This window comes from Motacilla alba, chromosome 1A (genome assembly GCF_015832195.1).
Source record: "Motacilla alba alba isolate MOTALB_02 chromosome 1A, Motacilla_alba_V1.0_pri, whole genome shotgun sequence".
Taxonomy (NCBI): Eukaryota; Metazoa; Chordata; class Aves; order Passeriformes; family Motacillidae; genus Motacilla; species Motacilla alba.
In genome coordinates, this window is record NC_052031.1 from 48,229,181 (window position 1) to 48,254,570 (window position 25,390).

A 25,390-nucleotide genomic window follows, 5' to 3' on the forward strand; every position below is an offset into this window, starting at 1 on the left:
CACAAAACCTTCCCCCGGGGCAGCAGGGCTCAAAGCCCCCTCCCCCACAGGGCCTGGGGAACCCCCTGCAATGGGGGACATGGTGGGAACACAGCTTACAGGGCCAACTGCAAAACCCTTCAAGCAGCTGCACAAAAACCAGATCTCCTCTGTCTGAATTTTAATGGTTCTGACAGAGTTTTACCAGGGGGAGCAGAGAAACAAAGAGATGGAGCGAAAGGACATTGTTCTAAAGCAAGGTCAGGTAACAGCCTTCCTCCCCTAGAGAAGCTCCTAAAATTGCAGGCTTCTGGCCCAGCTCCACCTTGCTTGGCTCTGCTCGAGCCATCATCCTCTTGAGCTGCTTCCAGAGGAGCATGGAGACACCACACTTGCTCCTCCAAGGGACTTTCATTGCAAACGGTACAGTTCTGTTCTCTAGGTCATCCGGACAAAGGACTGACAGCTTCACGAGGCGCCTGTGAGGTTTTATGTCTCTAAAGGACTTTTTAAGCTCACCTCTGCTTAAGAGCAGCTGCTGGGTGGGATGAACAGAGATAAGAGAAAGAGGGCAGGTGGGAGGTGGTGGTAACATTCATCTTTATTAGGTAACAGATGCTCAGAAGCCCTGGAACAGGGTTTTCAGACAGCAGATATGCTCCCTGGGGAACTTCCCCACCACCAGTTGCATCTCGTATCACAAAGCATCCCTACTCTGAACTCCATGTGGATAAATAGACTTTCTTCACATAATCCATAAAACAATTTCCTCCCACCCACAAACCAAAAAGTTACAGTATATACACACACATAAAAAAAAGTTGTAGGGACAGCTGAACAACAAATTTTTGAACAGTGTAGAAAAAACAGGGCAAAGGTCCCTCATTCTGGAGGGGGCAGGGACATACCAGCCATGCTAGGACCCTTGGTACTTCATGCTATTCACTACCTGGGTTTCAGCCCAACAGCTTCTCCCAGCTCCTGGCCCAGCCAGTACTCCCTGCAGCCCAGCACCCAGGGCTCAGACTACCATTAGTGACAAGGTGAAACCTCAGCATCACTGCTTTCCCAAAGCCTTACCTCCCATTTTACTAAAGCACACAACTGCCCACGTGCTGCACGCAGACCTGGAGAAATGCAAGGTAACTCAGAGGTTGCCACAGGCAAGGAGTTTCTGTATTTTAGGAAAAAAACTCCTTGACAAGGAAGACAGCATGAGAGCCACAGAAGAGGGAAAAAAATCAGGAAGAGGCAATCTGCTCCCCCAAAACAGGATCACTGGTAAGCTCATGAACTTGGCCATGAGCAATCAAAATGTGTACAAATCAAGAGCTGTTCTGCACATTTAGAGTAGCTGCTCAAAGCTGAAATTTGCTGCCACCAGTGTCCCCTACACTGATCAGACACTCTTGAGAGCAACCTCTTCCCCTCAAACAATGAGCTCCTCCTCCCAACCACTGACTCCAGGAAGCAAGGGACACCCCAGCCAGTAGGACAGTACCGGCTATTGCAGCTCGGTGTCCACCAGCTATTCCCCAAATAAAGTGGGGGAGGTAGGCAAACACCTTCTGGTCCCCACACTTTTGTCCACAGCTACAGACCACAATCACTGGAAACAGGCTCTGCTGGGAGACGGGTTTCTCCTGGCCCCAGTTTCCATCTCCTTGAAGCCAGTCAACTCCAGGACTAGCATCACCTGTGCTCAATTACTGCAGCACATGAAATGGCCCTCCCAGATGCTGAAAGTTCCTGTGCAAAGGGAACCCACAAGCCTTATCTTTCTCCTCTCATTTTGAAGGAGCTCATGCCTCTCTGCAAAAGCTGGATACATGTAAAAGCTTCTTGCAAAACAGTCCAAGTTTGCAGGAGCTGGGCAGTACAGGCTTGATTGGGACAGGATGGGTTTGGATGGCTGCCTGTATCTAAATGCTTCGAGCTGCCAACATGGAGAACATGCTGGCCGTACATGGAGGAACAGCAATGCCCACTTACCAAATGCTGGTTTCCACATATGCACATGTGAGAGGGCAACCACTCTGCACTTCTTTGGAGAGATGCAACAGGAAAGGCAGAGAGAAAGAGGGCAAATCGTTCTCTCCCTGTCCCAAATCCACCTCCCACTCCTGGAAAGTCAAAGGCAATTCAACACCTGCAAGTCAAACTGCTTGGAATAGCAACGGTAACAAAGCTGGGAGACTTGCACCCTAAACCAGTGCCTCCCAAATCCTGCAGGAGCTGTGGAGCAGTTAGAGAAGGTAAGGAGAAACACCTGAAGACAAGTTCTGGGACTGGGAGTTGAGTAACATAAAAAAACTGTTTCTAAAAATTGTTTCTGCATCAACAAAAAGGCACCAGAGAAGCATTCACCCTTCATGCCAAGTGCAGGGAACTGCATGTCCACCTCTGCTGCCACCCAGCACCAGATGACCAGGGATGCCAAGGTCTTCTATCAGGCTCTGCTTGTTGCAATCTGCCACAAACCCACCCCCTGCTGAAAACTGGAGGCAGCTATCACAGGAAAAGACGCGTGAAGCAGAAAGGAGGGGAAATCTGCTGCATTGTTCCCCATGTTTTTGTAAAGCCACAAACATTCCTATAAAAAAACCTGTATAAAAACTGTAGACAAATTTTCCAGGCAGTACTGGCCCCAAGCGATACTCCCAGAGCACCTAGGTAAGTTGGGTCTAGGGGGCTTCAGTTTCCTGACATACAACTCAAGGAAAGCTGGTGCCTTCCCCTCTCTTTTGGGAACAGCCTTAGGCCCCAGCAGCCCCATGGGACAAGGCTTGAACAGATCCTCTGCCCTCCCCAGAGATTTCCTTTCTGCAGAGGTGCTTGGAAAGGGAACAAAATACCCCTGAGGACAGACACGGGATGTGCCACTTCTCTGTGCCGTGGGCTTGTGGGCTTCTCTCCCAAGCAGGGACGGGTGATTTGTGTTGGGGCAGCGTTCTCAACAGCCCCAGGCATAGTGACAAAAACCACAACTAGACAGATTCCTGCTGCAGTGCCTGAGAACAAGCAAGGAAGCTAGTAAAGCTAAACCTGGGGCAAGTTTAGAAAAAAAATCAAACCCAAAACCCTCCCTCCCTCTCCCACCCCATCCTGATCCCACCAGCACAGCCCTAACCTAGCACTTTTTCTAAGGTCCAGAAGGGAAGTCCAGGCTTATGCTCAACCAGACCGTCTTTGCACAAAGGGAACCCATGCCAGCATTAGGAGGCAGCAATGGCCGTGCCCCCGCTGAGCTTGACGATCATCTGCTGGCAGTCGTTGCAGGAGCGCTTGTCCCCCACCTTCTCCAGGGTGCGGGCAGCCTCGGCCAGCAGCACCGCTCGCTGGCCCGGCGAGGACAGGAAGGAGAGGGGGAGATGGCGGCAGGCCAACAGGATGGCCGTGGCTCGCTCCCTTTGGCCCGGCAACGTGTCCAGTTCACCTATGGGCAAACAGTGAAGAGAGAAAACTCGTAACAGAGCTACCACCTGCATGAGGAAACCCCACCACACAGGCCCTCAACTGCCACCACTGAGCACAGGCTTCTCTGGCTGGCATGCCCTGGCAGAGCCAAGAGCAGGGGGCACCCTGAGGGCCTTTAGGCTAGCAGAGGAGAACACTCTGAGCTAGAGTCAGGTAGGAACTGTCAGTCCTGTCTTCTGCAGAGGCAGTTCCTTTCAGCTCACTTCCTAGGGCTCATCCCAACACTGGCATGCATGCTTCCCTTATATCCTTCATCTTTTGGCTCTTCCCTTTAAAATTCCCAGCTTCTGCCTCAGCATCGACTGCTCCAAACCCCAGACTGCCAAGTTTTGTGCACTTGTAGCTTCATGAAGGCAAATGTTTTCCAGTCTGTTCGCCAACACCTCCAGCCCAGGGCTTGCGGCTCATGTTAGCTGGCTTGTAGAGAGCATGACAGAAGCACTGCCTTGAGCCATAGGCTGATGGCAGCTCATTTTCCTGACACGGCAGAAGACACTGCAGGTTGTATCTATGACCCCACACCTTTGCCCAAGCACTGCCCCCTCCCAGTCCCACATGCAGTGGGTCGCTGCCTGGGCCCCAGGGCTGACCTTGTTTGCTGCTCTGGGGCGTGCGCCGCCTCAAGCTGTGCTCCAGCAGCTGGTGGGTGCGGGTAGGGCTGGCCCCTGCCATCAGGCGCACGGTGGCCTCATGGAGGAAGACCTGGAAGGGAAAGGAGGATGGAAGATGAGAGGTGGGCTGGCACAGGGACGATGCTGCGGCTGAACTGTCATCTCTCAGCCACGACATTTCAAGAACAGAGCACTGACACCTTGACAAAAACAGAGACCCATTTCCACGTTCCTCCCTCATCTTTTCACCTGTCTCTGGGGAATTTACAGGTCAGGACAACCATGAGGAAGGGGAAAAAAAATTGACACCTAACTGTGAGTGGCCTGGAAAGGGGGAGGATTGAGAGCAGGGAATAGGGCAGAAAAATCTGAGAGCAAAATTTGCTACTGTAGTCCACACAGGATTCTCAATGTATGCTGCTAGTGCAGTGCTTTGGTAACAGCATCAAACTTTGAAATCTAGAGTTTGGACAACACCAGGACAACTCTCGTGTCCAAGTATTACACATTGCTTCCTCTACAGAGGCTTAAGACTAGATGAACTGAAGAGAAGCGGGGAAATGCCAAGAAAAGCACCTGGGGCTCTACAGATGCAGAAGGCATTTGACCCTCCAGCTACTCAGCAGAGCCAACACGGCTGAGGAAGCTTCCTTGCACACTCCCCAGAGGGACAGACCCGGTCTGAAGCCACCTTAATAGACAGGATGCCATGGTATGTGGCAATACACATGTGCTGATGGTTTTCTATGCAGAAACTAAAGTGGATACCCCACATGCACTGAACTCCCACAGAGGAGCCTCCCTCATCAGCCACTAACAGAAAGTACAGAGGCTGGTACGGAAGAGCATGCCACCCCAAATACCCAAACCACGCAAGCTCAGATACACCCTATGTTTGCAAGGGCACCAGCTTCCCATCAGCCCCAGGAAGGGCTACAGATGAGCTGGAGGTGGAGCAGGCAGGAGAGGCGAGCCATCACCTTGCGGTAGGCGGGTCTGAAGCTGTGGGCCAGCTTGCGCAGGCTGCCGAGGTCGCGCTGGAAGCCCGTCAGCTCGGGGGCTGAGGCGTGGTAGGTCTCACCGAGAGCCTGGCTGGCGTTGGTCTGCTTCTGCCACAGGCTGGTGCGGAGGGACAGCAGCAAGTCACAGGCCAGCAGCTGGATCATCTGCAAGAGCCAAGATGCCCAGGCGCACGCTTTTAGTAAAACGTAACATTGGGCGAGTGACAAGCTACACGGCTGCTGACACAGCCCATGGGAAGGCAACCACAGCACCTCCTGCCCACCTGGGGGCTCCCCCTGCCCTCCCCACTGTGTCACCCTACCACACTGCACCGAAGGGAGCAGGCATTTGCATTTTACCCAAGTGGCATTTCTGGACCAAGCCAAGGAAAGGTGCCAAGGGCACACTGCATCAATGTTACACGCCCTTGCCTGCACCTTTCACTGGGATCAATGCTAACAAATACAAACTGATCCCATGGAAACACAGCCTCCTGCAGAGCTTTTCCTGCCCAAAAAGTGACACTAACTAGTGGGAAACAGCAAAGACAGTCGTGCCACCTGCAGAGAAAAAAGAGGCAGTCTCGGCACAGCCGACAGTGGCTGCCAAACCGATTTTCCCCATCTGCTGCTGCCCCCTAGCACCGCTCCCGGCTCTGGGAGGGCTCTCTGCCTGTGCTGCTGAACAGAGAGTGCCTCTGTACTGCACTGCAGAAACATTGCACAGTCACTGCCACAACATGCAATGCAACTACAATGCACTACAGCTGCCACCCAGCAACGACGAAAGGGACCAGAACCACGTCCCATATGCCATGGAGGGAAGCTCCAGTTTTATGTAATCCTGGAAAGAAGAGAAACAAGCCCCAGACAAACGCAGGAATAGCACAGCATAGTCACACTTCTGTGTCAGAGGATTCAAACATTCATGAGTGTGGCCTGAAACAAGCAGACTTGACTTAGTGATGTCCTGTTTACAGGTATCACCAACTTGACCTGGAGGAGAGAGATGGATATTTTCCATCTATGCAGGGCCAAATTCAAACTGGTCAAAGCACCAGAAAGGGGTGACAGCTACTGGCACAAGAGGAGCAAGAGCTGACACCGTGCCCAGGGAGACGAACGACACTGTACTTGTGGCTCTGCTCCCCCATACAGCAGAAACAGAACAATGGCAATGCCCTTTTCAAGGATAGGGAAGAAGCCTCCCCTCTAATCCCACGATCCACAGAGTGAATGGAGAATGCAGCTACAACAGAGAAGTGACACACCTGCAGCAAGACCAACCTTACAACCAAGACAGACCATGTGTTATCTCAGGGCTTACAATGCTTACATTGTTGAGGACAGTGCTGGACGTGCCACTGCTCATGTTGAGGCTGTTCCACAAGTGACTGCTGGCCCTCTCACAGTGACCCAGGGAGCTCTGCTGTCCATCTGCCTTCCCAGACAGAGAGGTCTGCATAGCTTTACACATGTAGAAGGTAGCTTTCACCAGGGCATTCCTGAAAGAGAAAGCAGATTGCTTTCAAGCAACCATGTCATGCTGCTACAGCATCAGCTTTCACTCTCCCACCTTCAAGAGATATCATCACTCCTTAAACAGAAAAAAGATGGCAATTGTTCCTCACCTACGCAGACAGAACAGAGAAATGAGAGAAAGCTGGCAAAGATTCTTTGCAAAAGAATAGAGATAGTGACACCATCCTTTCCATCGTCATGTGAGTTTTGGTTGATTTTAGAAGGTGGGAGACTGTGCAATTAGAACGAAGCCAAAAGACATCCCTAAAGAAGCAACCAGGACTGTGACTTCCAGTCCACAGCTTTACTATCAGTCTGCAAGCCTTGACCTACACATGCACTACTGAGCACACTGGCACTTGCAGAGCACAAGAGACATGCAGCTCTAGAGCACAGGTAGGTATGACTCTACAGGACAGCAATAGGGGAAGGAGACACTCCCTTTAGAAGGAGCAGCAGTTTGAAAAGTGTATGAGGCCTACGCACTCGGACATCTCCAAGGACTTTGGCATGCGCTCCACTTCTGCAAAATGTGACCTCACAGCTGCATCATCCCCTCTGAGCCAAGCGATTGCCATGGCCACGGCTGCTGACCACCAGCGGCACACCACGTCGGGACCTGCAAAACAGAACCAGCGGCTGCAGCCCAGGAGAGCACACCTGGCTCCCTCACCCTTGGAGAAGTGGACAGGTATCACAGGCCCTTGCCAGTGTCTTCTGCTGGGATTGATGCTAATGAGCCCAAAGCGATCTCATGGGAACTCAGCCACCCATGTGAATGTTGAAATGTGCTGCAAGAACACAAAGGAACTTGGCAGCATGCAAACACCCTACATCTGACTGCAAGCAGAGTTTTGGATGGCGTGTTTGTATCTTGTCAACAAGAATGTATCCCACCATCTTGTCTAGAAATTTGTTGACTTCCTTCCTGACAATGATCTCCACTCACCAGCCCAAAATAATAACTCCAGTCATATATACACTCGTGATTGGCACTGATCACCACCAAGACAGTACATTGGGTTCCCTAAAGAATTGCCTTCATTACTTAACATCTCCTCAAAAACTTCCCAAAGCCTGCTTAGGGTGAAAGGATATATGTTCTGCTACTCTAACCTGCTTTTCAATTCTATGGCAATACTGGCCCAAGCACAGACTTCCCTTTAAAAAAATAATTATTTAGTTTTCCCACTATGTTTGCCCTATACATTTTAGGTACAGCAGTTAGTCTGTGTCTAAAGCTGCACCAGCATCCCTGTGAGCTGCCAGGTGCTGTCTGTACCAACACCAAGCTAAACAAATACTGCAGCAGCCTGTTACCAACCCAGCTCAGCACATGGCTCAGAGGGATTCTGCAGCCCACTACATATACACCCAGGGACCAAAACAAGCCCTCCTAATATATGCCCAGAGCCTGCTTACAGCAGAGGCTGCAGGTCTCTGGAGATTGAGGAATATATCTGACAGCCACAGTGAAAGTGGGGGCAACCCAGTTCAATAGGTAATTAAATGGAAAAAAACCCTTCCTGTACTTCAACTGCAATGCTGCTATGTTTGTTTATATGCTCCACCCTTCCTCTCCCTTTGCATTGCTAGGAGCAAGCTCTCAGGCGAGGGCACAGGGTTCAGATTGGAAATAAAATATTGCCCAACAATACAAATAGCAGCAGTCCCTGGCTAGGCACTCAGCATTACAAGACAGAGCCAAATTTATAAGCCTTCTTAATCACTTTCTTCCAGTCTGAGCTGTGGTACCACACTGGCATGCAATCAGGCCTCACTCCAAGGACTGCATTTCTCCTTGACTAGAGTTTGAGAGGTGGTAAGGAGAGGAAATTTGTATTGGCACTAAATCTGCATCTGAAAGAGCTTCAGTTCTGCCAGACTTACCCAGGGCAGACTTGAGTACAGAATTGCTGGCAAAGGGTGGAGCTCCACTTCCCATTGAGTCCAAGAACGAGTTGAGCAATTTCAGGTACTCCATGGCACCCGAGAATTCACTGAAACAAGGAACAAGGCAGATCTTTGCTATGCTGTCAAACAGAAAATACCAAGGCACTTCTCGTTCACAAGTCACGTTTAAATAGTGCTGACCCTTTAAGCCCACAGAAAGTTCAAGCTCTACAAGTAACACAACACTGGTGGAATGAAGAGACCACCCCATGATCAGAAGTGCAGAGCAATGCTCTGAGAGGAACAGCTTCACATCTACCCTTTTCATGACCACCAGTACAGAACTAGATTTAACCTCAAGGCTCACTCCAAACATAGACATACATTACAAGTCAATATAGGCTCCTTTTCAGTCACTGCCTCCAAAAGAGGCTGAACTACACTTCCCAGATTATTTGCATATATGCAAATATGTAAAAATAGAAGTGACAACATGTTCTCAGCACTGGTCAGAGAAAATAGCATATGCAGCAATGACCCAATTTAACTGGGACATGCTACAGATGAAGATCTTGAGCTCCCACCCCTAGAGTGGGACAAAAAAGCTTGCTCCTGTACTAGATCTAGTCCTTCCCCTGAGGAGACAGGACTCCCACAAGGATAGTGACAATCCACCTCCCTTATACAAATCCTGTTACCTTCTCTCAACTGCAGCATCTGATCATGAGCAACTAAACCAAAATGTCACTCCTTCTCTGTCAGGAAACAGTCGAGATTGGGAAAAAACCCAAAGCTATAGAGTACTTTTCCTACACAGGTAGGGAAACTGGATTATCTTCCCATCTGAGGCTTTTTCCCACACTTTCTGGGGACAGGATCCTTACAGAGCTTCCCATATCTGTATGTAACATTCGCCTGGCACCAGCATATCTGGAGATCAGCAAGAAACAGTGCTGAATTACTAGCAAAGCCTGGGCTCCTGCTTCCTGCAGAGTCCGGGAGAAAGCTGGACATGGTTCAACACAAAAAGCTGCCGTTTCCCACCTATTTTCTCCTTTCATTTGGACAAAGAGCTTAGAGACAATGACAATTATGTTCAACATCATCTTTCCTCCTCTTGCTGTCTGTTTGGTTCTTTACTGCAGGTAACCTGTCACACTCAGTCAGAAGAATACTCATGCACAAAGTAGCAAGCTGGTGGGGTCACTCTCTTACCTGCCAGACCTTCATGCTCTAAAAGCCCTAGACAGAGGTCCTGGTCTATAGAAGAGGTAGGTGCATGCTAATTTTTGTCCTCCTGAACATTAAACTTTGTCTCAGCAGAGGAAGTGCCATCCATTTAGTTGAGCAATCAACCAGTATTACCCCAGCTAACACCAGAAATCCCCACCACTCCCAGGTTCACCTTTGACTTGAGAGGTTTTAATAGAAAGAAGCAGAGTTTGCTCTGCTAATAAACAGTGGTGGTCAGACTAGCACTGTCATTCCAAGCCTTTAACAAGGAACACCCAAGCAGTTTGCCCCGCAGCACTCGGTCAGTGGTTATGAGCTCTGCCTCAGAGCCTGCTGCTGTGGCCAGCAGTGCCCAGTGGGCCACACATACTCACCACGACTCCTCCTCCTCTTGCCCCGCTAGCTCTTTCCTAGTCTGAGGCTTCACAAGTGAATCCACCGCTCGCTCTAGCAGGTTCTCACAGAACGCCTGATGGACTTGTGCAATGGGATCCGCTAAGGAAGAAGGATAAACCAAACCATTTAACTTGCATATCGCCCTAGACATTTCCCAATACACTCAGAAAGATGAATCAAAATGTAAGAAAGAGCACGAGGAAGACTAGTAGAGGGAAATTCTCAAGAAACTAATGAAATTATTTAGAGACTAAGTTTTAGGGCTTTTTATCCTTTCAATCCCCTTGTAAAGCTGCAGTCTTGGCCAAAGATCCCTCTGGCACTTCAGCCTCTCAGCAGAACAGTGACAACACTGCTCTGCAGAAGATAAACCTTGGTCACCCCAAAGTCACTCCCCAGACATTTAGGGCCACCTTTGGGTTGTGTTCCAGTAGATAAAGAGACAAGCAGTACGACACAGCACAGGATACAAAGGGAGGCAAGCCAGACCCTGCAGGCTGAGGAGCCATCTCAGCTCCTCGTCCCTCTCACCCACCAGAACCACAAGCAGGGTGGGGATAAAAGGACACACTCTCAAACATGACACCCGCTTTTGTCCCAGACAAGAGTGGAGAGACTGCCTCAAAGCGCTGGGATGCCACGCACTTGGGAGATGAGCGGCTCTCACCAGGATTCCTTTGCGTGCAGTACAGGCTCTCCTTCGCAGCAGACTTCACCATCCAGCTTCGCTCCACAAAAAACTTCTGTCCCAGCGGGTGGCACAGCCAACGCAACGAGTCAGGAATGGCACTTCGCTCCGAGCTGCACAGGCTTTGAGCCTGGCTAAGAAAGTAGCTCTGGTGAAAGGCGAGGACAAGATTGAGAACAGTAAGGAAAGAGCAGCACCACCAAGGACAAAGATCGTATCATAATGGCAGGTCATATTATAATTGTAGGGCTTGTAAATGCCCTCTCCCAGATACAGCAATGCCAGCTTCCAGGCTTTGCTAGATCTCTGCTTGAGGGTGTGATCAGGGAAGATAACACAACTCACCGCCAGGAAACCAAGCTTGCCTCCGCAGCGGGTTTTCAAGCCAACTGCAGCCGTCAGGTGGATTTCTGCCATTGTGCTGGGTGGGATTTTTTCTTCTGCACACTCAGCCAGATTCACAGCACACAACGCCATGTGCAAGCCCGAGTAAGCTGAGCTGGAGGGAAGTTTACCTGTACCAGTAAGAGAAGGAAAAGTGTTAATTTTTAATCAGTAGTACCAGCTACTAAATACTACCACAATTTGCAGGGCTACTGTCCTAAAGAAACAAGAACAACCTGTTGATATGAGAAGCTTACACTGCTGGTGCTTCAGCTATTCTTACAGAGTTCTTTTATTGCATGAACCTGTTGCGTTTTAGTAAGTGACTCCCAAAATTTGTCAGGCTAATTTCTAACAGCAGCCCTCCCAGAGGAGGGAGGCTGTAGTGCTCTCTCTGAATGCTCCAGGATCAGCTGAGTCTCTTTATTTGGGAAAACCAGACAGCAGATCTGCCACCTCTGCTCCCACCTGTTATGTGGAGCTGATGGAGCTTGTGATACGCTAGGGCTGCATCCCGAGCGCTAGTCTTGGCCTCATCCTCGAATCCTGCAGTGGCCTCCCTTGCCCGCCACTGGTGAGAAGTCCTCTTCAGCAACCACCGCACCAGTGCCAGCTTCTGCAGGCTGTAGCGGATCACATTCCAGGACAGGCTGCAGGCCAAGTCCAGGCGGGAAGCCGGCAGCGCTCGTCCGAGTACTGACAGGCAAGTCTGCAGGTTTGACGCAGCTGCAGCAAAATCACCCTGCAAATAACACAACAAAAGGTTCAGCAACAAAAATCACTATCAGAGACACTTTGGGACCTCCCTGGCACTAGGAGCAAGACAAACTCATGCGCAAGTCAGGACAAGATCTTTAGCAGAGGGACATCAACATAGAAACTGGAAACATAACAGCAGTTCACACCATCTTGAAATCTGGCCCTAAATATACTTTCTACACATGGTTCTGATCCTGTACACCCTGTGAGACACATCAGCACTAGATGAGGAGAGCTTCCTGCCTTGAGGAGAGCTTTCCTCCATGGAAATTTCAGGGTCCCTCAACAATATGCTGTATATAATGTTATAGTATAATATTATAATATCATGTTTCCTCAACAATAAAGAGGACTTCCAAGAGGCTGGAAGACAGCAGACAGACACAGCAGAGCCCAGATTCTGGACAGAACCCAAGATGTTGGTACCACAAACTAACATAAGATGCAGTAGCTAGCAACAAGGACAGAAATTAGGAGTCTCTTCCACTGCTTCCATGCCTCACTAACTTAGGCTGAGTAGGACAGTAATCTGCTCAGAACAACCTGGCAACAGCTTCTCTGAAATCACACAGGATGATCCATTCAAAGAATACAGTATCTTGCAAGTGCCAAGCCACTGCCTCATTGGGAAACATTCACCCACAATCCCATCTAAAAGATGCATTTGATGCAAAACAACGAGTCAACTTTACCCGTGCCAAATCCAGGTCCGCTTGCTTGCGGTGCCTCCAGAAGGTGACCGAGGACCTGGAGTGCAGCCGGGTCACCGGCTCTCCGTGCACGAGGAGCTTTACAAACACGCTCAGTACAATCACTCCATTCACAAGCCACAGGATTAGGGTGGGCATCACCCAGCCGAACCAGCCAGCTGCATCTACAATGGATATCCCAAAAAGGAAAGTTAAAATCTAATCTGGACACCAAAAGACTAGCAATACAATGAACACAGACTCCGAAGGATGTCTTGCTATGTTTGCCACGTGTTTAATCAGCTTTTGCAAAGAGTGCAGTTCACTCAGGAAACACCTAAACCAACACCTCTTCATCCAAACTCCAACCCTCAACATTCCCAACTAAATGATTATTTTTACAAGACTGATGTATTAAAAAAATAAATAAGCACTTAGTTTTCTAAGAGCTGTCTTCTGATTTTTCTGTAAGACACACCCACAGGTACTCAATACTCCAGTATCATTTTCCAATCTTGGTTAAATTTACAAAGCGACACTAAGGAACCATATTTACCAGTCAGGAAAAGAACTGCATGCCTACAGCATCCCCCCACCCTCTCCTAAGATGAACTTTTAACTATTAATTTTAAGGAACGAGTGTATCAACAAGTCCAGTTGCAAGACTTCATAGCAACAGTGTAGTAATACTTTATGATTAAGTGACAAAAATCAGTCAGTTACTTTAAAAACAAATATGAAGTGAACATGCCTCAAAGACCAGTGAAGACAGGAAGACACCCCTTACCTTGAACTACTTTTCAAGGGTCTGTGCCAAAAACCCAAGCTGCTGGGCTACAAATAGGTGCCACCTCAACCTCACCACGCTGAGCCATGGCTGGTTTTATGCAAGAACACTGGATGCAAACTGCAGCCATATCCAAGCTGGCTCTCCTTCCATGCCCTGCCCTGCAGTTACTGCCCCTCCCCACCCATTAAACAAAGGTCACACAACTCCCTGAAGACACAAACCCATCCCGCTGAACCACAGCAACTGTCCACGTCGTGACCAGCAGCCTTCGCAGCTGCAGGTGGCTTTTAGGGAGACCACGCAAGGCTGGACACGCTCTGTGGCCCAACCCATCCCAGCTCTTCACCTGACTCAATGGTCAGCACGCTCCTGCCGGAGCCATGGCGCACCAGGCTGTCGGACTCGGGGCTTCCTCGGGCGTCCAGGAGGGATGTCAGTGGATTGAAGGAAAGGCAAAGGAATGTGAGAGCACAGAGGAGTATTCGAGAGCGATCCACCATACCAAGCGCCACAGGAGGAGAGTCAGGCTCATCTTTAACCTTCAAGAGAATAGGAATGGAGAGAAAAAAGGAGAAAAAACCCCATGTTTACCATTCTGGAGCACAAAAAATGTTTATGCCAAGGCAGGGGTATGGAAGAAGGAGAAACAGAACATGTATAAATTTGCTTTTGAGCTCCAGATCAGCAAGAACTCCAGTAAAGCTTTTCTTAGCTTAAGATAAGGCTGAAATATTTGACTGCCTTCAACTTCCTTCTGTTTCCAGTCATGTCAGGTATTAACTGTAACTGTATCCCTGGGTTAGGCTAGGATTAACCTTTGCTGCCCTTACTCTTTTGAGGAAAACCAGGAAACCCAGTTCTGTGATATCCACAAAACAAACCCACAAGCCCAAGACAGCTAACAGCTTTTTGTTACTCTGATTACTTATGGTCTCGTAAACCACAACTGATGTCATCATCATGTCAATCCAAGTTCTCCTGCTTTACTCACTGGACATACATATCCTGGAAAGCTATGGGATCCTTGGGTAATGAACATGCACTCTAAGCCACAGAGACTGTACAGGGGCTGAAGGATAAGCACAGTTCTTCCAGCAACTAAGGTAGGGCTCAGGTAACACAGCTCAGAAATAATCACAGTAACTTAAAGAAAGATAAAACACAAACATGCACTTTCCTCACCCTTGCAAAGAATCTCTAAGCCCTGCAAATTGGCTTGCCAGATGTCTGCTGGTTCCACTCTTGAGAGTAAGAATTTAAATTCTGGCTCTTAAATATCCTGAAGAAGATAGCTTGAATTTGACAGGTAAAGTCACAACTACCTTTGCATCATCAAGGAGAGGGCTTCCTGGCTCTGAATCAATGGAATAGGGAGAGAAGCCAGCCTGAGATCCTGAATCAGAGGCTGGAGGAGACATCAGCAGCACGTTCTGGTTGAAGTCATCAATCTTCAGGTCTACATCGTTGTCAACCAGACTGCTCAGGTCAATGCCCTTCAACAGCTCTGAAAAAAATCAGAGTGCATTATGTACATGCTTCCCCATCCTGACCCCTTAAGTAGCTCTCAGATTGGCTCAGTCATCTGGAGTAACACTGGCCACTATCAATACAACCTCTGTGAAGGATAAGAAACTGCAAGACACATCCTACATCCATGCTGACTGCCTCCCACCTGCTACAGAGCCTCCACAACTTACTGTTCTTTTGGTTAGCCAACTTCAGAACCATGTTCTCCTGCCTCAGCTTATGGTTAGCTTGCTGCAGGTATTTAATGTAGTCAATGGCTTTTCTCAGGACTCCAGACTTGTGCATCTGTAAGGAATTAAATGCACAAAAAGCAGTTTATATTAAGAGCATCAAAGGATCACTCCTGCCTGTAGGAATACCACAACCCTTTGTATCATGTGGTGAATAAAAAGGGTATAAAAGGACCCCTCAGCAGCTGCAAAGGAGCCATTAGCAGAGCATGGTCTGTGGGCAAAGTATCAAAGATTGACAAGGATGAGGTCTCTCTAAGATCTTTTAAAAACAGTCCAAGAGAAACAGATTAACATCCACATTACAATGGAGTTCACACCTAAGTTTCGGCCAGAAATAGTCCTTTGAAAGTACCACAATTTGAAAATGAAGTGGATCAATTCTAGGATAGAACAAGCTGCTGCCTGATCACCATAAATTCTGAGATAAGTAGTTCCCTCCTTGCCTCACTTGCTTGGCCATTTCCATGCAAATTCTTGCTTCCAGCAGCAGTGGGCAAGTTTATCTTCTAAACATAAGCCAAAAGTACTAAGAAGCCACTGCACAATACACATGTTTTCAAAAGCTTCCACTTCAAGCAACAGGAGGTGACTGCACTAGTGCACTTATTTGTGCAGTAGTCACAGAAGGTATCAAAAATACTACTGCCTGCCTCACCAGCATGAGGTAAAGCAAATAGGAACAAACCCTGAATATATGGTGCAAGAAAGCTTCCAATATTTGAGCAATCAGGAGTTTTTACAGTTCAATGTCTAAAGGAAATAAATTGGAAAGCTCTGTAAAACCTCATCCTTACTGCAGTCACATGGAAAAGGAAATTTAATTGAAGCAAGATCTGGTTTAGCAGAGTTATCAAAACATCCACTTGGATATTCTACCTAGAGGGCCTATTTTAAGTTAGACTTAATTAATGTAAGAACAAATGCATGAGGTATAGCTTATTTTCAAGAAACAGTACCACTAGCATAGTAAAATGAGTATTTTACAGACGACCTTCCTGAATACAATTATGGAACACAAGTGATTCTCACCAGTCCCACCCCGATACACGCGTGCATGCTACTAACAGCTGCATGTCCCCAAATGCTTCATTTGGTAGAGCAAATGAGCACCTGAAGACAAGTATTTATGACGCCACATTTGCACTTATCTCCCATCTTTACCTTGGCATCTGTCCCCATGACGAGGTCCTTCAGCTCAATGATTTTGTCATTTATGGACGACCGGTAGCGCTTTTCAATGATGTTGTGAGTTGTTCTCCTCTCTCCTTCTTTGGGTGGTTCAGGTTGCTTGACACCTCCAGGAACTTGTTTGATAGGCACCTTCTCTTGTCCCACCATCACCGGCATGGTGGTCAAAATGGTCCCATTGCTCCCAACCAGGGTCTACAAAGACCACACATAACAAGTGTCAAGAGCAATCAGGCAATTTAGATAAGGTTTATGATGGCAAAAGAAGGCGTAAACAGGAACGAAGAAAAGTTGATACAGCTCAGAAAATGAGTGAGATGCCAAATTCCTTCCATCTTTCTTCGCTGGCACAAGCATTGGCACAGCAACACAGGAAAAATCTGTCACTCTGGCTCCCACACTGGTCACTGTGGAACAGGAACATCTCTTGATCTCCAAGCGCATCAACACTTCTGCCAATACTACGCTCTGTTCATCCACTTAAATAGATAAAGGGACTAAATCTCCTCCTTGTTCCTACAATCTTTACAATCTTCACACTCCAAGTGTCAAAATCCACCTTTTCTTTGGACAAATAGTCATGAAAACAGCAACAGCCTACACTACTTCCAATGACACAAGCAACGACAATGCTGGAAAGGATCCAACTATGAAAAAACAACTTCTGGCTTGAGGAACGCAGTTCAAATTGATTTGAATTTCATTAAATGAAAAAAACCCAACCCATAAGCTATGAAAATGCCTTAAGATGAACTAAGACTAATGAGTGATATACAACAGAATGGAAAGCTCAAACTTGGGCACCTAGATGTAGGACAGACCATCTAAGCAAACTAAAGCAGTATGTACTCAGAAGTAAAATATGATGAATCCCACCAGAACAGCTGCACAGAGGGGCTCCTAGGAGAGCTGTAGTGAAAGAAAGTTCAGACTGCATAACCCAGCAAAGCAATATTTAGAAAGGCACATGTGTTCTCTGAAGTACACCAAGGATCAGGGAAGCAAGTAGCTATGGAGAGTAAGAGTTATTTCTGTCAAAAGACAAAACATAGTAACTAGCCTAGAGCAGCTAGCCATGAGAATAAACTAGTACTGAGAGATTTCAGAAACTATTCCAACTGAAGTAGTCTTCTAATTGGGATACCAGAAATTAATTCAGTTTCACATCAAGCTGGAACTTGACAAATAAGTGAATTTAAGTCCTATACCTTTCCTTGGCTAATATCCACCTAATTTCAATGTGTTCAAACATGCCTCAGATAGACACAACCTCCTAAGTCTCAACTTGTGTGAAAACATCATCTAAAAGCAAGCAGATTACCTGAAGATTTTAGCCTGGCTGCTAATAAGTATCTAAGAAGCCTACCATGCTATTGCAAAACAAGTCAAAATTTAGGTCCACACTGACAAACTTATCTCCCCCAGTAAATATTTATACAAAGATATCTGTTCAGAACACACAAGATCATAATAAATGGTTTTTGGGGGCATAAATTTCTAAGACTTTATTAGAAGTGGAGGCCATGAAGCACAATTGCCACTTCCAACGATTATGACAAATCCTCCCTGCAAATGCCCCCTGAAAAGTAGTTTCATTAGTTGTCACATTTAATACTACTATTAGACACTACTGAGGGGCAAAAGCAAGTTCCACAGGTACTCTGAGCAAGTTAGCTTTTGGCTTCAAGCTAAAAACTAGACTGAGTTTTTAGGTCATATTCCTTGTAGTACCAGAAAAAGGTAAACAGAAATGTGCCCTTGATCTTTGCTTACTGGCCATGGGAAGGCAGCCAAACAATACAATCTGTGCGTTTACCCTTGACAGAACCTGGATGTGTGTACAACAGCCCTCAAGACCCCTTCTTGTCTGCGCCACTGCAGGACAGTAAAGCACAGATCTCTTCCTTGTGTGAATAGGAAAGGACATCGGTGAGGAGAGGGACGGAAGGACAGCCATAGGGTACCTGCAGAGCTGTGGTCTGAATGGGAGCAGTGAGTGCTGTCAGTGCTGGGTTCTGTACTGCAGCCATAACGGGATTGCCATCTGTTTTCAGGGTTGTCAAGACCAGGGAATCCGTTTTTATGATCTGAGGTTGGACGAGAACCTAGGTTGAAAAGAGTTACAGGTGAAGAGGAGAGCAGGCACGTATTTCCCTGCCGATCTCAGTAGCCAGGGTAAGCACTGACAGAGTTGTAATTGCTTTACATCTCAGTGGTTGGCAAAAGAGCAAGGTGAGCATTTCTTTGACTTGTACCCTGCATCACCCGGATGCTTTCCAATGCAAACCCTGAGCGGGAGACAGTCTGAACTGGATAGAGTGAGGCACAGGAACCACCAGGACAGTGGTTAACAAATCAGTCACTAGAAGTAAACAAGTATCTAAAAACACAAAAGAGCTGATGGAAAAGCTGCTTTCCCCTCTCCAGTTACACCTATAATTAGCTCTCTACATTAACTGTCTGAGTATTCAGTCTAACACAGCTAGGACAGTCTGCTTTGGCAAACACCCGTAGTATCTTCTCCCTGCAATTTCACTGAAAGGATCTGTACCTTTAACATCAAGCAGACCAAAACCCACTGTAAGTTATTTTGCCCTTATTTCTTTCAAATACCTAGTTGACTCTCTGAGAACACCGAGATGGCATACTACAACTGAACCATAGCAACTTGGTCATACTGAGTCTCACAGACAAACATTTTTCTTTAATGCAAAGATGCACAAGAGTAAAAAAAAAAAAAAAAAAAAATCACATGGCACTGTAACAGTAAAACTATTAAAAAAATGACAGAAGAAATAAAAGAACACATTGCAGTATCAACCAGTCCTTATAAGATGTGGTAGAGGTGATGGACTGATGGACATGCAAAGAAGTAGGCAAAAGTGAAAAAAAAAACAACTGTTCAAGTAAAGTTTCCAACTGGGTTTGGCAGTACCAAGTTAAAAAATTATTTTAGACTCCATTTAGTTACCATTTTACTGAAAACACTTGCTGAGCATTGCCCAGAAGTCACATCACATCTCACAACAGGGACTCTCACACATGACCTGCATGAAGTAAAACGCTTCTGGGACACAGGCTGGCTAGAACCTCTCAGGTTTTGGAACATTTGTGCAGAAGCAATCCCAGCCAGGATCGCCAGCCTTACAGCTTCACCACTTCTCCCCAGGCAAGCCAGGGGACCAGACCCACAAAAGTACTTTCTTGTTTTGCTGGATTCCCCTATCACGCTGCATTTTTACTTACTGGAACTTGCTGAACCTGTGGCGCAGCAACAGTCTGGACCGTGGCTGGCGTTAAGGTCTGGATGGTGCCGTTGGCAGCCTGCGTCAGCACTCGCTGGGCCTGCACCGTCTGCACCTGCTGCTGGATCGTCACCGGCTGAACCTGGGAGGACGTCACCAGGCTCTGCACCTGAGGCTGGAGAACTGAAAAGCAGAAGAGATGTCAGAAATGGTCAAGAGACACATATCTCCCTCCTGGAGCCTGGAAACGCTCCTAGCATCACTCCTCTTCTTCCCGCTGCTTCTTAGTAGGCAGCATTCATCTAACACATCCCACATGTTGGGAAACTTCCAGCTGCTTCGGTGCCTTCTGCAAGAGGGCATTGCACCCAGAATAGCAGCTTTCCAGGAGGCACAGAGGATCAGCTAAGAGAAAATGGAGCCAAAACCCTTTAGTCTGATAGCACAGGACTCTGCTTCAGTGGCATTATACAGGACATCCCACCTGCACTTTCCCACTCCCCTCGGTCTTGGTGGACTCTAGGATCCTATGTGTCATGTAAAGAATCAAAACCTACTGAAGAGGATCAAGTCATCCAGCACTCACAGAGGAAGATTGCTAAATATTCCTACAGGTGTCTCTGCTCAGCGCAAGTACCGAGCTCCGGAGTTTGGTAGACAAAATGTGCCTTCATCCAGACTGCTGTGGGACAGACTGGATCTGCCCAGTGCACCCATCGGTGGGAGGACATGGTTACCAACAATGATGTTTTAAGACATCTTTTCTCAAGCCTCCCAAGAGCCAAAGGGCAGAAGGCCAGGCCAGAGGAGAAGAGCAAGACAACAATTATGGTAAGAGGTCGCACAGAAACACCTAGGCTGATGATGCACTTGGGAGTTTGAACATGGATGCCATTTACTGCAATCGCACCATGAACATCCACAGCCTGAGCATCCCGGAATCTCAGGTGCACCGGGCACACCCGTAGCCTGAGCACCTCAAGCACTACCTTGGAAGCTTGTGGCTGCATTCTGGTAGATGACTGGCTGCTGGATAATCCTGGTCTGGGGAGCAGAGCTGAACGTTGGCGTGATCATGACGGCCTGCTGCTGGAGCTGAGGCTGCACGGAGGGCCGCGGCTGCAGGACAGGGGCCGAGCGCGGAGGGGCTGGAGGCGTCGTCTGCGCTGCTTTCACCGGCAGGCTCTGGAGCTGGGGGGAGCCAGGGGGCGGTGGGAAGGTTTGGAGCTGCACCTGGCTGTAGGGCCGCTGCAACTGCGGCTCCAGGGTGCCGCTGCTGCCGCCACTGCCGCCGCCGCCCTGGAAGGTGCTGCACAAGGGATCCGAAAACAGGTCTGGAAAGTCTCCTGCCTGGTTACTGACAAACTGCAGCATCTCTGTAAAACAGAAGAAAATTTGTTCAACGCTATTTCGTCACCTGCATACTTTGACACCCGCCATTTACATCATGGAATTATGGTGTGTATGCACAGAAAGAAGCTCTGGGTCCTTCAAAACCTTCAGAGAACATCACGCCAATGCAACACCTCCAGAGAGAGACCAGGATGTGGCCAGCAGCAAAGCACTGCTGCTGCTGTTCAGGTCAAAAAGTAAGACCCTCCTACAACACTTTTCCAGAAAACAAGATCCAAGCACAGACTAGAATTTAAAGCCATCTCCAATACATGTCTAAAATATTAGAGTCTTGTTCCATCACTCCTTCAGTCTAACCCTTGCAGAAGGAAAAAACCATGCACCTCCACAATTCCAGCACTAACCATTCTCCCACCCAACTTTTGGGAGCTTTCAAGTCCCCTGTCTCTACTGCCCCATGGAGTATCTGGAAAAGGAAGAGACAGGATAAGAATTCATCTTATCTCTCCTTTACTAACAAGCATAACAAAAATTGGGGAAAAACCATGAAAGAAAACACCACTTTATAAAACTGTACCAGGATAAATCCATAATGCATGTGTTTAAAATATCAGAATAACTTTTTCTGTTGGTTTTATGCCTGCAATCACTGCTCAACAGGTTTTCTCCAACCCACCTTCTCCAGGATTTTATGAACCCACATCAAGAAGCTCCTACTGCAAGACTATAGGCCTTCCCCCTAGAGGTGAACATTTCACAACCAAGAGATCATTGCTCATAAGCAGAGCTTCCTCTTCCCTCCATCTAATCCAATTTAATACCTTAAGACATATAAATGCTTTCCCTGATCTGTGTGCAGGCATGGCATGAGGAATCAGACATTCTTCCCCACCCCAGGACCTGCCCCTGCTGCACTGGCTCTTCCATGGTTTTCTGAAAGTCCTATATATTTTTTCTGGAAACAGGAAAAGAGGGGACCCACAAACCTAAGAGAGATTATAACAAAATAACAAATATGGGTTTAGGAAGCAAAAAAATAGATTTTGGATTTATAGGAAAAAATATGGCAAAGGGCTTCTTACAGCAGGAGCCCTTTATCATTCACAAACCCCAAATGATGTCGCTGCTGATTTATGAAGTAGGTTGGAAGCAGTAAACTTTTGACAAGAAGTTTCCATGGATTATGTCCCAGCAATAAGAGGGCTATTAATTTGCTCAGCTCTTTGAAATGCCACCCACACATTATCCAATTAATTTGTCTGACACTCCTTTGTCTGAAGCAGAGCAAAGGGATGAATCCTCCTCCAAGCCTCTTGCTCCCTCAACACACATTTCGACATATTTCTGTGATACTACTACTCTTCCCTTCGGATAGCAATCCCTCCACACCCTGACACACATTTAGGCACTGGCCATGACCACTGCTCTCAAGAGCTAGAGTCTATTGGAGGGAGAGCCTGGGAAGAGATGCGTCCTCCTGACCTGCTCACAACCTGACACTAAGTGGGGACACACAGTTCCCCCAGCATGAGGCAGCAGCCACCCTCAGGGACCAGCTGGACCAAATCCTTGTCTCCACTCTTCACTAGAGGAATAAAAGATTTTTTTTTTTTTAATGCGTTGCCTTAACTGGCTTTCACTAGCAGAACAAAGAGGGCTGTTTCAAGATCAACATTTAGATGGATATTTAACAACTGACTTCAGCTAAACCCATCCCAAATAACCCTCACCATGATAAAATTGACAATCCAGACTACTTGCCAAACTCTGCATTTGATGGGTATTGCTATTTCACTATCAGACAGCACAACTGCAAGTAGGGAATAAACACAAATCGGATGAGATTTGCTCTGGAAGACTAAATTCCAGCCTAAGAACAAATTTTAAGCACTGTGTTTTAAAGAATGTTGTGTTCAATGCAGCAGATTTAACAGATTATTTTAAAAACTACTGCTCTCACAAGTTAAATCACATCTTTATGATAGACTTAACTTTGACTAAATGCAAAAAGTCTAAAGCTTAATTTTTAAGAATTAAGACTGCCAGGAAGTCTGGCAGTCTTAATTAAAATCCACCTCTTTTAAAGGGCTCAAGAGCTTTCCAAATAACCACACACAAAAATTTAAAAGCAAGAGAAACAGCCAACACCCAAAATCTCAACCTCTGCTTTTTAAAGCACCTTTGCCTACTCAGAAATCAGAATATCTACACTTACTGTGAGAAACCTCAGATGCTTCTGGAGCCATCAGTGACAAACCCGGTGTCACCAGAGTGCCTGCCCCCTTTGTGCCAGAGAGGTATCTAGGTTTCTGGCCCTAAACCAGAGTGACCTTACCGCAGAAAAAAATCCCAGCCCAACCCAAGGCTAAAAAATGTCAACAAAGGTATTACAAAACCAAAACTGAGCCCACCAAGGGCTTCTGCTGCTTTCATCAGCCCAGGGCCTGAATACCTGGCAGAAAGGCGAGGGCTGGGCTTCAGCTGCCTCTCCCAGGCAGTGGCTCAGCTCTCCAGCACAGAGGCTGCTCTTCCTCACACTCCTGGAGGTGCTGCGCTCTGAGAAACAGAAAGCAGCAGAGACACCAACCTCAACAGAAACAACCTCTCTGTCCTGAACCCCGATGTGTTTCGACCTCCCACGGACTCGGACCTCCAACTCCGATGGTAGCCAGCAGTGCCCTGCCAGCAGAAGGTGCCCGGCCGGTGGAGCAAGCAGCTTGTGCTGGGGCAAGAGGCAGAGCCTTTGGGCTCAGCACTGGGGCGCCCCGGCCACTCTCGTGCCCTGTCTGGAAGTATGAACCCAGAGAGCACTGAGCAGAGCAATACCATCCCAGAGCACTGGGATCTACCGCAGAAAACCAAAATCCGTGCAACAGGCAGCGAGGAGCCCCCGCAGTGTGACCAGGAGAGGAATACCCACAAGATGACTTAAAAACCAAACGAAAGTCCATGCAAAATTTCAAACCCCGAGATGAATCCACGCTGATGCACAAAAAAAAAAGCAGGATCGTCACGTATCTTCCCCCTGCCTTCCCCGGGAAAATCCACCCCTGGAGGTGGGGAGGAAAGTGAAGCTCGTTTTCCTGAGTTACTCATGGCTCTGAATCACCTCCCAGGGCACACCTCAGTTCAGAGCCACTGCTGGGTTCATCAATTCGTCTCAGTTTCCGTATGGAACCTGAGACCTCATTACGTGGTGCTCAAACAACAGCAAACACCTCCTTCAGTGTGCACTATCAAACTTTATGAGCAATAACCAAGCCCATTGCACTCTCGTAAGGTACATTCTTCTTTTATAACGAAAGAAAATAAAAAAGGAGTATAAACTTTACTCCAAGCTATGTGGCAAATCAGTGTTAAAAATACTGGTAAAATTTTATCTCTCAGCTGCTAAACAAGGGTATTTTGGACATCCCCCAAAACTGAGCTCCGTTTAGGATTAAAGGCCAGTAGAGCAGTGAGCTAAGGCAGGAGCTCATCTCCACCAGCCTACAGCATAGACCACACCGAAAAATGCCATTTTAAATGGGGTTTTCAGGAGGTGCTCGGTGTCGCCAAAAATATACATAAAAAAGGCGTCACACGCAGGCGCTGCATTTTGCTGCACTTCGGCGGAAAACAGGGGTTTTCTCACAGGTCTGTGCTGTGCCAGCGATGCAGTAAAGTTTTGGGATGAGAGGGAAAACGGGCAATTTAAGCAGTCAGAGCTGTTTCCATGCAGGAGGGCTTGGAGGCCCGGCCTCCCACGGGCACTAGTGGAGGCGCAGCTTCAGCCATCGTTCGGCATCTACTTTAAAAGAGCCACGAGGAAACCCGAGGGGAACGTGGGCAGCGCCGCTCGCCCCGCGGGGCTGCGGCAGGAGCGGGGGGACGCGGTCAGCGCTTTCCGCGACCTCTCCCGGCGCCGGCCACCGGTGGAAGGGTGGGCTCGGCGGCTCGGACTCCCACACCCCCACCGCCTTCCCGCGGCTACGGCCTCCACTCCAGGCGTGCGGCAGCCCCACGAAAGTCGCTCGGAAGCAGTGCCCTGACAGGGGAGACGCGCGGGGCCGCTCCCAGGCGAGCGCTGCCCGGCGGGACGCGCTCCGCTGCCCCGCCCGTGCCCACCCGGGACGGGGGATGCCGCTCCCCCCGCGCGCGTGGCAGCCGGTACCGCGGGGAAGCGCCCCCGCCCCGAGCCCCCCAGAAGCCCGATCCGGGGCCCACCCGCCCACGCCTCCTACCTCAGCAGCCGCGGGCCCGCGCGGGGAGACCCGAGCGCTCCCCCAACACGCGTGGGGAGCCCACGCGCGCCGCCTCCACCCCACCCCCCCGCTTCTTCCCCCGGCGCCTACCGTCGATGTCGCCCAGGGTGAGCTCGTCGCCCAGCTCAGTCAGGGTGTCCATGCTCTCGGCGGACAGCTCGCCGCCCTCCATCGCGCAG

At 48.3% G+C, this 25,390-nt stretch overlaps 1 protein-coding gene across 1 annotated transcript; it reads right to left on the reverse strand.

Annotated features, from left to right (window-relative positions):
• Window positions 1-555: 555 nt before the first annotated feature.
• On the reverse strand, window positions 556-25,383 carry SREBF2 (sterol regulatory element binding transcription factor 2). Its single transcript, XM_038155741.1, has 19 exons — window positions 25,302-25,383; window positions 20,604-20,990; window positions 19,616-19,797; window positions 18,334-18,474; window positions 16,343-16,564; window positions 15,119-15,233; window positions 14,744-14,925; window positions 13,768-13,960; window positions 12,635-12,816; window positions 11,652-11,925; window positions 11,145-11,314; window positions 10,779-10,947; window positions 10,090-10,210; window positions 8,480-8,589; window positions 7,076-7,208; window positions 6,405-6,573; window positions 5,048-5,233; window positions 4,047-4,158; window positions 556-3,415 (listed from the first exon to the last, which is right to left on the reverse strand). Exons 1-19 carry the CDS (start codon window positions 25,381-25,383, stop codon window positions 3,195-3,197), a joined length of 3,351 nt encoding a protein of 1,116 aa, XP_038011669.1. The 3' UTR covers window positions 556-3,194.
• Between the last annotated feature and the right edge of the window lie 7 nt (window positions 25,384-25,390).

Excerpts from the sequence above, each read along its gene's own strand:
- SREBF2 (XM_038155741.1), bottom strand. The coding sequence starts at position 25,383 with ATGGAGGGCGGCGAGCTGTCCGCCGAGAGCATGGACACCCTGACTGAG. Across the intron at positions 10,948-11,144 it reads GCAAGCTTGGTTTCCTGGCG|AGCTACTTTCTTAGCCAGGC; the intron begins GTGAGTTGTGTT and ends GCCTTTCACCAG. Across the intron at positions 6,574-7,075 it reads AAGTCCTTGGAGATGTCCGA|GAATGCCCTGGTGAAAGCTA; the intron begins GTGCGTAGGCCT and ends TTTCTCTTTCAG.